The sequence below is a fragment of the Sinocyclocheilus grahami genome, unplaced genomic scaffold (genome assembly GCF_001515645.1).
Source record: "Sinocyclocheilus grahami isolate Dianchi unplaced genomic scaffold, SAMN03320097.WGS_v1.1 scaffold269.1, whole genome shotgun sequence".
NCBI classification, from domain to species: domain Eukaryota; kingdom Metazoa; phylum Chordata; class Actinopteri; order Cypriniformes; family Cyprinidae; genus Sinocyclocheilus; species Sinocyclocheilus grahami.
Window position 1 is genome coordinate 308,860 of NW_015505448.1, and position 14,389 is coordinate 323,248.

General features: G+C 36.8%; 1 protein-coding gene across 1 annotated transcript; it reads right to left on the minus strand.

Moving 5' to 3' along the window:
- Positions 1–39: 39 nt before the first annotated feature.
- Positions 40–13,369, minus strand: ckap2l (cytoskeleton associated protein 2-like). Its single transcript, XM_016291251.1, has 9 exons — positions 13,195–13,369; positions 11,228–11,294; positions 11,025–11,088; positions 9,821–10,932; positions 8,465–8,663; positions 5,759–5,914; positions 5,462–5,519; positions 4,371–4,533; positions 40–813 (listed from the first exon to the last, which is right to left on the minus strand). The coding sequence occupies exons 1-9, from the start codon at positions 13,238–13,240 to the stop codon at positions 516–518; spliced, it is 2,163 nt and encodes a 720-aa protein (XP_016146737.1). The 5' UTR covers positions 13,241–13,369; the 3' UTR covers positions 40–515.
- Positions 13,370–14,389: the final 1,020 nt, after the last annotated feature.

The window sequence follows — 14,389 nt, forward strand, 5'->3', positions numbered from 1 at the left end:
AACTCTACAATTTCAATGGAACAAAATAACAGCATCAGGTGACTCAAAAATGGTTTAATTATCACGCCAAATCCAATTTCTTACATGTATGCTATTGCTCAGACAAGCACAAGAGATTGAGTCTGACTCATACATTACAACTGAAGTTAGACTTGTTAAGTCTCTGATTAATAATACTGACATTTCTATTATATCTTTTGCAGTATGGGTACCTTCAGAATTTTACACCACATTTAGACAATGCCATCATTTTATTTGTACATATAGCAGTGCTTAATGTTTAGATTCTTCATAGCAATGAAGGTATGAACCAATTAGGTAGCATCTAACTGTGAGAGCCAAAGCAAAAATTCTGGCTGAAATCTAGCAAGAGATGTTTTTAGTAGTATATAAGATTGGCTAAATGTGTACAAAAGAGATTTTACTGAGAGATAGTGAACACAGAATTAAACTGATAAAAACGATTCATTGCTTCCAGGTGGGAAATGAAGGTCACTGCATGATAATAAACATTATCATGTTTCAATCTCCTCCGGATAGACGAGTTTAATGTGAACATGGTCTCTCAGAGCTTCATTCTCCCGGTACACATACACAAGAGAGCTTTGGGGTCGCATTTCATCTATGACGTCTTCCTTACTCTCACCTGCGAGGTCACAAAGAGAGGTCACACAGGGATCATGTTCCTGCAAAGCTGTCGGATAGCGCAGAGCGGTTTTCTCGATCCGCACCGAACGCCGCACTGGGGTAAAAAACCGGATTTCGTGACCGTCTACATGTCCTGGTTCTGCTCCCTGCTGACTCCTTTTACCCCTTAAAACATACAAGAAAAAACACAGTTATCAGATAATACACCATTTATTGCAGCAAAAAAAAAAAACTGACAATGATCCTGGCAGCTGAAAAATGTTCATTTCAAATTTAGGTCATTTGGACACTTTTAGCCATTGAGATGACTGTAGAAAAATGTCCCAATTAACCTGAATCCACACTATTATATTACTAATGTAAGTTTTTGTAATATTTTTAAAAGAAGTCTCTTTTGCAGTAAACAAAAACAGAAACAAAACAGAAATATTGTTAAATATTTCAATTTGAAAATGATTTTTTTTATCATTCTAATATGCTGATGGTGCTCAATCAGGGTTCGTACACATTTTTACCAATACATTTCCATGACTTTTGAGACAATATAAATGTTCCATTATTTTACAATAAGAATAAAAATATTTTCAAATTATCATAGCATATGTTAACTAAAATGAATGACTATTAATGCTACTCGTTTGCTTTCTTGTTTTAGTAATAAGTACAAGCTGCAACTGCGCCAGACGTTACTCCACATATCACATTACTGAATATGATCATTTATTTAACTGTGTGGCCAGGATGGCCATTTTGGTGTCATTTTGTGTGTATTTTTGCTGCTTAAATGCAACAAGCTGCGCTTTAGAGCCCTGCATTTCAGCCCGAGCCCAACGGCCCCAACTTATTTATGGCTTCGGGACAATTTTCACGTCATAGCTCAGACACGGGCCAGGCATCAGGCTTGCTTCCTCATTTTTATATTTTAGATATCCATCATTTTAAAGTCAAAAGCTGCGGGAATGAGTAAAACTATGCGCAATCCCGCACCGAAATTCAGGACCTGATTAAACAATTCTATTATACAGAGTTTTTATTTGAAATATATAAATGACTTATGAATTATAAATGACCTTACCATCACTATTAATCAATTATTCTTTTTGATCTATGCGTTTTTGCAAACAACCACTACAATAGTCACAGTTTAATCATCTATGGGCTCATGCTTAAAGCAAGAAACTACAGGCAATAAAACAGTTTTTTCCCCCATGCATGCCCCACATGTTCATAGCCCGCCCTGTCTCTTCCAATGAGGAACTTCCATTACACTTCCAATATTCTGCTTCGTACATAAAGCCAGAGAAACATATCTACACACGAAACATGTGGTTAATAAACACAATTATGATAGTATATGATTTGAGTGTGATTTTCATGAGATTTGGGGGATTTTCATAACAATAAAGGATGTTTACATGAGACCTGCTAAGCAGGTGTAGCGATTAGATTGCTATAAAAGGCTACAAATAGAATTTCAACAACATTACATGACCAAAATCCACATTAAATCGCAACCAGAAGTTATCGCTTCATGGTGGTTTAAAGGAAATTGAGTAAAAGCGTGAATTGTAGATGTAATTTTCTGTAAAGCTGCTTTGCAATGATTTGCATCGTGAAAAGTGCTATACAAATAAACTTGAAATTAATTTAATTAATTGCAGCTACTATGCATCTGTAACCCTGCTGCGATTATATTTCATGATGTATTTTGTCAAAAGAACTCAGGTAAGGTCATAAGAAAATGTTTTGATCAGTTTTCTAGAAATGCTTTTCAGAATAGGTTGATAAATGTACATTGGGATGTGGGCCAGGAGGTGTTGGACTATAAGGAGTGCATGAAGAGGTTTAAAAAAATAGGAGGCTGAAATGTTCTGCCTCTGGTTGTGCACTGTGTTAATGGCTTCAATGCAATGTTTAATGACCCGTAAGATAAGTTTATGTTCATCTACACTGCAAAAAGAGCCCTTTTTCGCTGTTAAGTTCTATTTAATTCCCGTTCAACAGGTTAACTTTTTGTGGAATATACTGTAACTTGATTGAAGAAAATGGCAGTTATCATCTAATTATTAGAATACCTAAAATACAGTGGGTACGGAAAGTATTCAGACCCCCTCAAATTTTTCACTCTTTGTTATATTGCAGCCATTAGCTAAAATCATTCAAGTAAATTTTTTTCCCTCATTAATGTACACACAGCACCCCATATTGACAGAAAAACACAGAATTGTTGACAGCTTGTAAAAAAAGTGTTTGCTTCAGCCACTTGAAGGCATGGTACAAGTGCATGTGTGCACATCATCAGGATGGTACTACCTCCACCTCATTCTGAGCCAGGAAAACACCTGATTTGTATTAAAATAAAAGTTTTGCAATTCTTAAATGTAATCAATCAACTGGATAAATTCAGTATATCTTTTTTTTTTTTTTTACCCGATTCACCTGTGGTGTCTTGCCTTAAACGTTAAGTTTTGTAGACAAATGTAAGCTTTGACCTTGTATAAATTTCTTAGAATGAGCAAAGAATTGTAGGTATTAAAAGCTTAAATATCATGGTTTTCGCAACCAAGAGGCACTGGACTATAAAGAGTGTGTGAGAGAGAGAATGTGTGTGTGTGTATATATATATATATATATATAAATTACTGAAGCACAATTTCTATTCTAACCCTTTAACCAAATTTTACTTCCCTGCTTGTGATTAGATGATTTTAAGCTGCTAAACTCCAGGAAAGTTTTCAGTCCAATGATCCAGTAAGCAAATGCATTCAGACAATCCGTCCAAAACAGTGCTAATATAAACGAAACCAGGCTGATTACATCAGAGATTGCAGAGACTTGCGTTGCATTTTCATTGAATTAGCCATTCCAGTGTGTTTCGCTTTTAAACACAAGCTCTGTCATATTCTGTAACTGTCTCTGAAGAGCGCGAGCCCTCACACGTCGCGCTGTGTGAAGTACAGACTGAACGGAATGTCAACACATCACCGCTGTATGGCCAGATGAGACGCAAACTACGGTTTCTCGACTGGATAACCAGTCTCGCTAGTAAAGTTTTGATGGATGAAGACTGCAATCAAGATAAAGACGATTGCAGTAGTGTACAGGAGTAAGCACGCATGAGTCCGTTATAATAATGCGTATATAAGTGCTCTTGACGCACTGATCGCACATTGTATTTATGCACAGGCACAGACATTTCCGTACATTCACGTTGTTTTCCACACATTCACGATAATGTTTTGATTTGTGATGTGTATGTTGCTGTGTTTAGTTATTCTGAAAGGATCCGTGTACTGTAGTAGATGTATGCGGTCAGCAGGCGGTTGGTTTAAGGTTTTTTGGCATCTCCATGTGGTCCTGCTCGGTATCTCAACTTGACTTCTCCAAAAATGTAAAAAAGCTCTTTGCTGTTGCACTGGACACATACTATACAATTCTGATTTTGTTTTAGCATTTTTTTTTCTTTCATGTGTGCTTATATGGGCTCTTTATATAATTTGGTTCTTTGGTGTCCTTTTAAGACATCTAAAGTTATCTTGAAAAAAGCTTGCAGAAAATACAGATTTTTGAGAATCACCACAGCCCCAATATAAGCACACGCACACACATGGATTTTCCATCTGTAAAAGTTCTACATTACACTACTTATTCCAAAGAACATTTGTGCCTCAGAGCATATTGAATTTCAAGTTGGATTGTGTAAGTGTGTGCAAGTGTCATACCCTGGGGTTGCTGTAATTTTATATTTGACGACAGATGTGTCTCCGCTCCTTCCACATATTAGGACACCAACAGGTTTTGGGGTGCACATGATGTAACTGCCTTCCTGTTCGTCATGCACACTAGTCTCTACCGCTTCAGACTCTTTTGGCATCGGAGACAAACCTGAATGATTTAAAAAAAAAAAAAAAACATTGCAAGATTTGTTTTTATTATTCTTTTACATTTATGGATTCAGCTTTTATCCAAAGCTACTTACAACAGACTTATTGCTTACGACTTGTGAAGAAAGACTATGAGAAAAATAATTTTAGTTCTGTGTCCAATAAAAACAAATCTTCATGACATTTTAGACAGCTTGGGGAGGGTCATTTCCTGTACAAAAAAAAAGCACCCATGCGCATAAAAGCGACGTTCATTATGAAATGATTTACTGACTGGAAGCAGAGCATGTTGGGCAAAGGGGTCTTGCCTTAAATGTTAGTTTTGTAGACAAGTGTAGGCAGTGACTTTGTTTAAATTTCTTAGAGTAAGCATTAAATTGTGGGTATTAAAGGTTGACATTTCAGAGCATTTTCCTGGTATTTGGCTACTACATAATTCCCATGATTTTGTTTGTGTTGATGACAGTTATTTTAAATGTGGAAAACAGTAATAATAAAGAATGAGAAATTGTATCAAAAGTTTCACTGGTACTGTAAAAAAAAAAAGAAAAGAAATAATTTGAAATATTATTTATCATTAATCTGACATTTCCAGCATAGTCCTACATTATGCTGATGTTGCAATTGTTGCTCAAAATATTCAGTGGGATTTAGGTTTGGGCTTTTTGCAGGACTGCCAAGTTCTTTCAGACTCAGAAAACCATCTGTATTTACCTCGCTTTTTGTATAAAGTATTTGGACACATACACATTATTTTTGTAGCAATATTTTAGTACACACTATTTTGATCAAATAAATGCAGCCTTGGTGAGCATAAGAGACGTCTTTCAAAACCATAAAAAAAATATGAATTTCTCCATCCAACTTTTGACCAGCAATGTACAAACATTTTTTTAAAGCCTGGATATCCCCGCCCCCCCCCACTTTACCTTGAACCTGTCTCTTTTTAAGGATCTCAAAAACCACGGATCGTAGTTCATCCACCGGCTGTTAGGAAACATATTGGTTACTTATAAGCTGTGTGACATTTGGATTTCTTTTTATACATGCACCAGAGTCTGTAATTTCCTGTAATTGTAAGATCTTGCCTAAGTAGAATTGGAAATTGCTTACATTCTGTGAAAAACAATTTAATAATAATAATAATAATAGTAAAAACAACAACAACAACAATAGTAAAAACTATTTAAAAAGTATGTATGTCTGAGAGATAAAGAGAGACTGACCTCTCTCACTACACGAATGGCCTCCTGAAACATTGGCAGCACCTCCAGGTTTCCTTCTCTTTCCATTAGTCTGGCCTGACAAATCCAGTATTTAGCAAACTTCTGTGCCATTGGCACCCGAGACAGCACATCTCTGACCTGTTCCACCGGGAAACCCTGTCACATAAAAACACAAACAGCATTGGATCAGTTGTCAATATGTGTGGATCAGCACCGAGAGACGACCTCTACAGCCCTGAATGTCAGCAGAGTCCATGTCAACTAGATTCGCCTCATAGACAGAACCCCTGTGAAGACCTCGTCACCACGACCATCGGCACAAGACCACGAGAACCAGACAAGTCCTCTGCACAATCTGACCTTTGTTGCAGCTTGGAATTAAACCACTCCATGCTAGTTTCGTCTGGCCAGAAGAGAACTGGCCCCCCGACTGAGCCTGGTTTCTCCCAAGGTTTTTTCTCCATTTCTGTCACCGATGGATTTTTGGTTCCTTGTCACTGTCGCCTTTGGCTTGCTTAGTTGGGGACGCCTGACTGACTGCACAGACACTATTGGAAGAGAGCTGAACTGGATGATGACATCACTGAATCGTCCATGAACTGACTTTAGCTGGAAAAATTTTATTTTCTTCTTGCATTATTGACAAACTATTTTCCTGTTTGACACTGTAAAGCTGCTTTGAAACAATCAGTATTGTATAAAGCACTTTACAAATAAAGGTGACTTGACTTATGCTTGTTAGCACCCAAAAGAAAGCATTATCTAAACTGACCAGAGAGCCTCAATAGCGTAACGTGAGGTAAACAGCAAAGATGGCAAGCTTTTAAAAATGAAAACAAAAAGAAAAGTAAAACTAAACTTGCTGTCGGTGACAGTGCTTGCATGTTTTTTCCACACAAGAATACCAACATGTTCACCTTCTCTGGTTTAAGAAGCGGTCTTTTACTTTACTCTAGCTTGAAAACCTTCTATCGTTTCCTCAATATTCGCTGCGCGCAGCCGTGCACCTTCGCGCTCGTGCTGGCGTGGCGAGTATAAACCAGGCTCTACACTCTAAGCGCTGTGCAGTTCAAACGAGTAGCGCAGTTTAGTTTGTCATTTGATGTTTCTCATAAAAACAGAGACTGACTGGATGCGCCGTTAACGAAATCACCTGTGCATTAATTTTAAATACAATTATATTACAATTTTGCAATCGCACCAGATCGACTTCTTAAAAAAAAAAAATTGCACCATGGTCGCAAAATGCGACTATTTGGTCAGTCTGGAGCCCTAAAACTGACTCATATTCGTATTCATTAAAAATGTTCTGCAAAATACCAGGCTGCCCAGAACATTGTATCATAAATACAGGAGTAAAATGCAACATGTGCTTTATAGCTCAAGAAAAGTTTAAAGGGATAGTTCACCCAAAAATGAAAATTGTCATCATTTATTCACCCTCAACTTGTTCCAAACTTTTATCAGCTGTTGAACAAAAAATATTTTTTTCAATACTATGGAAGTTAATGGGGACAAAACTATTTGGATATCCAGATTCTATCATAAACTCAGAGTCGTGAGACTGGTGGAAAAGAATGGTAAACATTATGGTCTATCTGAGATCTGCTCAACAAAATTGGACAAGGCAACATTAGAGATAAGGAAACAATTCAGACAAATGTTGAATGTTGGCTTGAGAATGCCTTGTCTGAAAGAATTACACCTTGCCTAAAAATGTTTGGAAGTGATTTTTTCCATGGTAAAGTAGACATTGTATACATGCTCGGAACTGAAAGTTTAGGATCTAGTCTTGACAATGATTACTCATGACTTTTAAGGGTTATAAATTGGCAATACTTCAACATTCTAGACTAACACTTAGTGATATGTCTTGTCTTGTACTTTCTCTAATGTTCCAACTGTGCATGTAGAAATCTGTAATCCTCTATTATTATTATCATTGAGATGTTGTACTACTCTTTTTACCCAGTCACCTTCTAAAAAGCAATAAAAACTTGAATTAAAAAACAAAAAAACAAAACAAAACATACTTTAACATTCTGTGATCATGATGTCTTAATTCTCTAATCAATCTATCGATTAAAGAAAGAGGGACAGTATGAACAAATTAGTTTTAAGAAAGTAAATAGGGTTATAGTGAGGTTTGAATTTAAGGTTATTAAATCTTAGGCTATCATCTTATTTTTTCATTACCTTTTTTTGTAATACTCACTATTACAAAAAGTACAAACTATTATTGCATTTTAACATTTATTTACTTTTAAAGGGAAAAAATGATAATTTTCTATGCACTTTCATTTTTTTCAAGTATTAACCAACATCTATCTTCAATTGCCCCCTACCCAGTTCTAAATCAAAACCACATACACCTATGACCACAAACTCAACAAAACTGTTTCATGGTGTTTCAGTAGCTTACACAATGTCTTGACCAAGGAAATGACTAATAATTTCCATGTCCAAAAGGAAAAAAAAAAGGAAAACAGTGAGACATGGTCAGAATATATTTGATTTGTATCAGCTATGTGGAGCGTGATTATTTACCAGTCTGATTCCAATCTGCTGACTGGCACAAACAGAAACTCCGATTTCCATGGAACAACTTGTTTTGTTGCATTACCCTTTTTTACGCACATTCATTTAATTCATTACACATTTAAAAAAATAGAAATAAAATAATAATACCTCAAATAATAATAATACCTGCTGTAATAATTTAATGCAGTCATCTAGTGATCGGTCCACAGCAAAGACAATGTCATGAACCTCATCTTTATTCTCCATAGAAGTCCAGTATGGCTGAGGAATAGCAGAGACAGTCTTCCTCCTCACCAGCCGGACAGGCATGGGGGGACGTTTATATGTGATGCTCCTCGACTCCCGCCACTCCTGGAGCTTACGCCTGCACACACATCATTTCTGTTACCGTTCGACCCATATTATACTTATTTCCCTAAAGGGATAGTTCACCCAAAAATGAAAATTCTGTTCATTTAAATTTACTTGTGGATTATTATGTTTTTATCAACTGTTTGGACTCTCGTTCTGATGGCACCCATTCACTGTCTGCAGAGGATCCACTGGTGAGCAAGAGATGTAATGCTAACTTTCTCCAAATCTGTTCTGATGAACAAACTCATCTACACCTTGGATAGCCTGAGGGTGAGTACATTTTCAGCAAATTTTTGGGTGAACTATTCCTTTAATTTCTACTAGTACATTTCTTAACATTTTAAGTTAATACATTTTATACATTATAAACAATATTACAAATGAATCGTTTAAATTAAAACAAGTTAATATGAACACAATCCTAATTCAATCTTAATTGCCACCTGACCCAAAAATAATTTTGTTCAACTGTTGTTTGGTGTAAGATCTGTATCTTGAAACCAGATCTTACCAGCTGAGAACCACAGCTTTAAAGCACTAAAAAACATGTAGTTTCCAAAAGCATCAAATCTTTCCACCAGGGTTTCTCAAGGCTCTCGAGGTTCACTGTCCCTTACAGTTACCTCCAACCCAAACAAGCCAATCAAGGTCTTCAGGAATACTAGAAAGTTGCATACAGGTAAGACCAGTGTTGGGGGTAACGCATTACAAGTAACGCAAGTTACGTAATCAGATAACTTTTTTCAAGTAACTAGTAAAGTAACGCATTACTTTTTAATTTACAAGATAATATCAAGTGTGTTGAAATGTCGTCTTCTGCACTCTACTCTACGGACGTAAATTTGCTTTCCCTTCAGCCTGAGGCTTATTCATTTCACTTTTGGTGTGAAAAGGCTTTTATATTTGCCAAAAATATAACTTTTTTTATTTTAAAAACAAACAAGCAAGCCCTTTCCAGTTTTAAAAAGTAACGCAAAAGTAACGTAACGCATTACTTTCCATAAAAAGTAACTAAGTAACATAATTAGTTACTTTTTTATGGAGTAACGCAATATTGTAATGCATTACTTTTAAAAGTAACTTTCCCCAACACTGGGTAAGACTGATCAGGGTTGGAGTCTGAGGACCAGAGTTGAGAAACCCTGCTTCAGACAGTCGTCTACTCACAGTCTCTCCTCCTGAGCTGCAGTTGGCTTCTTCATTCCATCTATTGGGGCTGTTCGGACACCTTGAGTATTGGGACAGAATCTGGATTTAGGAGTCTGCAATTGCACCGCAGGCTTGGCCTGGCTGGACCCCTTAGTGGGCTGATGAAGCTCTCGGGATGCAGTTGTCGTCTGCGGCAGTACACAACTCTTGGTGCTTCGACCGAGTAGTTTGGTAGAAGCAGTGAGATTAGTTTGTTTAACAGCAGCAGACTGTTTATTTTTGATGATCACTGATCCTTCTCTATTTGCAGGTTTAGTTGAAGAGGCACTTGTTCTTGTTACTCTGTTTGTGACTGAGCTATTTGATTTAATTTTTATGGCATCAACTTTCGAAACAATGCACGGAATATCTTTTCTCTGGTTCACATCTGACCTGTTTGTCACTGAATTTGATTTCTGGTTTATGGGCTTATTGCTCTGAGAACTGCAGTTGCGCGTCCCAAGCTTTGGTACAGCATTTTGACTTCTGGGTTGCTGTGCAGGTTTTACCTGGGTTTTAGCAACACTGTTTGTCTGCATTTTTGTCTCAGTTGTGTTCATTGGTCTTCGACTCTTCAAATTGGCAACTGAGGTTGTTTTGATGCTTGTTTCTGTTAATTTCTTAGCCAAAGGCCTCATTGACTGAATATCTGTCTTAGCACGGCTCTGATCTGTGTGGCTTTGGGCTGAGATGCCACATCCAGACTGTGAAGGGTTTCTTGACATTTGTGTTTTATTTGCAGCATGGGAAGCTGGCGGAGCTTGATGGGCTTTGGGTTGGGCATTCTGAAGGCTTTGTGAATTAGTCCTCTTAGCGGCATTGAATGACCTGGATGTTTTCTCATCTTTGTGGGGTTTCCTTGGATTTTGAAGAGAGGCTGTTCTATTGCTCTCTGTCCTCAAAACACGAAGGCCTTCCCGGCAAGTATTCTGCAATTTACTGGAAGATTGTGTTTGGGCTTTGGCTAGTGAATTGATGCCAAGTTCTTTTTTTGAGGATGTGTTTTTATCAACCTCTGCCAATGTCTTCACTTTCTTTACTTCTTTAATATTTTTCCCATTGATGCCACAATTCTCCTTTCCATCACCTGTCTGAGAGAGAGAGAAAAAAGACCATCATTTCAACCTTCTACACTTTCAACACATTGAATAGTACAACATTTCAAAAAAATTATTTAACTTACAATGTTGTACTTCTGATTATTTTCAGCATATTTCTTTGTAACAGGCTTCTCCTTGAGATATGGTCTTGAGTAAAAAAACAACAACAGTTGTTTCAGGACATAAACACACTATGGTAGTAATACTGAAAATATGTTTGTTTTTTATGGTAAAAGTATAAATTTAACAAATGTTACAGACAGAAAGACCCTTCAAGACCACCTACTTTGGATTAGGTGCTTTCAGTCTTCCTTTTGCCGCAAGGTATTCTGCCAATTTCAGTTTGCGTAGCTCTGTAAATAAAAGAGAAAAAACATTTAAAAATCCATCATTGCATGCATTTAATAAATGTTATAGATGTGTGCTTCCCATATGTATATTTTGTCTAGTAACTTTCTTCACATATAATAATATATATCAATCCAATATTACCAGTCTTTTTTTTTAGGGGGATAAATAGCAGTGCAATATGTAAGACAATGTAGTCAAATGGTCCTTATCGCAAAACAAAACCATTTAAAGGGGTCATATGATGCGATTTCAATTTTTCCTTTCTCTTTGGAGTGTTACAAGCTCTTGGTGCATAAAGAAGATCCCTCAAGTTGCAAAGACTAAAGTCTCAAATCCAAAGAGATATTCTTTATAAAAGTTAAGACTAGTCCACGCCCTCCTAAAACATGCCCCCACATGTCTACGTCACTATGTGGGAAGATTTGCATAACGCCGCCCAAATGTTCACGCAAAGAAAGAAGGTGCAACTTTTATTCTCGCTGTAGTATTGTTGTTGCCGCCGCCGCCATGTTGTGAAGGCGCTGTGTGTTTTGTTGTGAAAGCGAAACTACTTTGGTTGGCCTTCCAAAAGAGGTCGAAGTCCAGCCCGGGGTCGTCACATGTGGTTGCCGCAAGCCCTCCGGATGCTCCTTCGTCAAATCCACCGGGCGTCGCTCACTGAAGCCGCTGTGTGTTTCAAGCGAAACTACTTTGTTTGGCCTTCCAAAAGAGGTCATAATGATTCTATAAAGTGGGGCAGTTCCAACTTTGCAAGGACAGTCTGGCGCTTCTGACTCACAGACTGCAAGTACGTTTTTTATATTTAAAGGATTTGCCACTGATGATTCAAACGCGAGTTTTGAGCAGTGTAGAGTAGCGCTTGTTGTTTGTCATTTCTCTGATCACAAATGCAGGCATGGTTTTATGTTTACACGGCGCAATACGCAACCCAAAGCGTAAAAACACAGTATAAGTCATTATAATCAGTAATTATGTCCCCACTGGATGCAACAAATGCCTCATTTGTAAAGGGTTTTATTGGTTTTGTCTGGTCATGCAGGGACACGGCATCACAATATGGTAAGGGGCGTAACATTTCCGTCTCACGCTTGAAGTATTCGGCCAATCACAACGCACTGGATCACAGCACACCTCGCTTTTCAGACCTATGAGCTTTGTAAAAATCGACGCGTTTCAGAAAGGCGGGGCATAGAGGAGAAACAATAATGTACATTATGTCGAAAATAATGTGTTTTTTTAACCTTAAACCGCATAAACACATTTCATTACATTACACCAAATACACAAAATAATGTTCTTTTTAGCAACATCATATGACCCCTTTAAGGTGATGCAAGACACCCGGATTACAGAACCGTTGCCATTTGAATGAAGTGAAGTGAACGAAGTCTCTTCATGAGCCGTTTTGATTATTTTAAAGCGTCCTGAAAAGAAGGTTTCGCAGTACTTGACGTTTAAGAGTCATCCATACTCCATCTACAACTGTTTTAAACACTAGCATTTAACATTAGCATAACTTTTTTTAATACTAGTAAAGGCAAGACGGGACATTATTTCAGCACCTGTGATATTTTTGACACTATTGTACCCTTATAAAGCCGTTTTCCTGAGGGAAATATGAGGAGACACCACCATTAACTTAATATAATTCATTTTTGAAGCAAAAACATACCTCTTTCATGGGCGCGCGCACACATAACACATTGCAGTGTTTTGAACAACTGATTTTCAAATCATTGTTAGATGATTTTCCCAAATAAAATCGTAACACAACTTACTGTAATTGACTGTCTAAAAATAAGCACCTGAATCAATAGAAACCGTAAGTATCTAACGTTAACAGCGTACATGGTACATAGGACTAGCCTGGTGTAACGTTAAACTTATAAGGGAGCGCTTTACCTATCTTAGATCGTTTAGATACGTCTTCGTCTGTCACTGTTTCCATCGCTTTATCCGATCATCCACATCAAATATTTAATTATGATAAATATAGCATCTATTTATAACTTCGTACACGAGTCTATTAGAACATACTGCTGCCTGCTAATGCATCATCCACATTCTCCACACAACTGTCGCTTGAATTTTGCAGGGAAACGCCTATCTCAATTCCTATTGGTTGGTTCAAAAAATGTAAAGCCCAACTATTGGTTGGTCAGTTTGGACGCTTCATATGATTTGATGATTCGTTATAAATGTAATTTCGGTACTTTCGCTTTTATGTGGCTTTATGTATTTGAGGTCTTTATATATTACATAATAATAATAGGATAAAGTTAGAAAATAACATGTAGTGACAATCTATGACATTAACCATGTTAATGGTTTTACAAAATATTTCAATGTAAGTTTTAATGAAGATTATAATATAACAATGAAATAGACATTATGACTATAATTAAAATGTATTATTATTATTATTTTAATAACTTAGGGGGGAATGTAGCATTGTATATTTTTGGCCCTCACCATACAGGTTTCTTATATTACATTTACATTTAGTCATTTAGCAGGCGCTTTTATCCAAAGTGACTTACAGATGAGATATAAGATATACTTACAAAAGATATTATTGTAATATTTTCTAACTGGCCCTGATCTCCCTGTTAAGCAGATGGAATTACCGACAGGAGAGAAGACACTGGAAATGCATTGTTTTCAAGTGTCAGTTAATGAGAGTCAGGTAAATTATTAATTTTAATTACTCAAATATTCCTGTCATGATCTTTCAGTCCATTCTCCATTGCATCCGTCACGTTTTTCAACCCACAAACATCCAGCTAAAAATTGTGTAACGGGTACAATTGTGTAATCTGGCACAAATAAATGCAACTGTAAAACATTTCCTGTGAACATCAATATTAGTCAGTAGATCTGCTGATGGTTTAATTCAGAACATCTGAATTGTTAAACTACATTCTCTAATATGCATCTAATTCATACGTACAGGAAATTATTCATATTAAGTTGAGATTACTTCCCTTTAGTCCATTTATACACCTACACTATCTGAGGGTTATTACAAAATACATCACCGACAATGATTACAAGAATATGGAACATATTACACTGATTAAATAAATAATTTAATAGC

Coding starts and splice junctions, on each gene's coding strand:
- ckap2l (XM_016291251.1), bottom strand. CDS start 13,240: ATGGAAACAGTGACAGACGAAGACGTATCTAAACGATCTAAGATAG. Junction 8,664..9,820: donor GCAGCTCAGGAGGAGAGACT/GTGAGTAGACGA, acceptor ATGTGTGTGCAG/GCGTAAGCTCCAGGAGTGGC. Junction 5,520..5,758: donor CCATTCGTGTAGTGAGAGAG/GTCAGTCTCTCT, acceptor GTTTCCTAACAG/CCGGTGGATGAACTACGATC.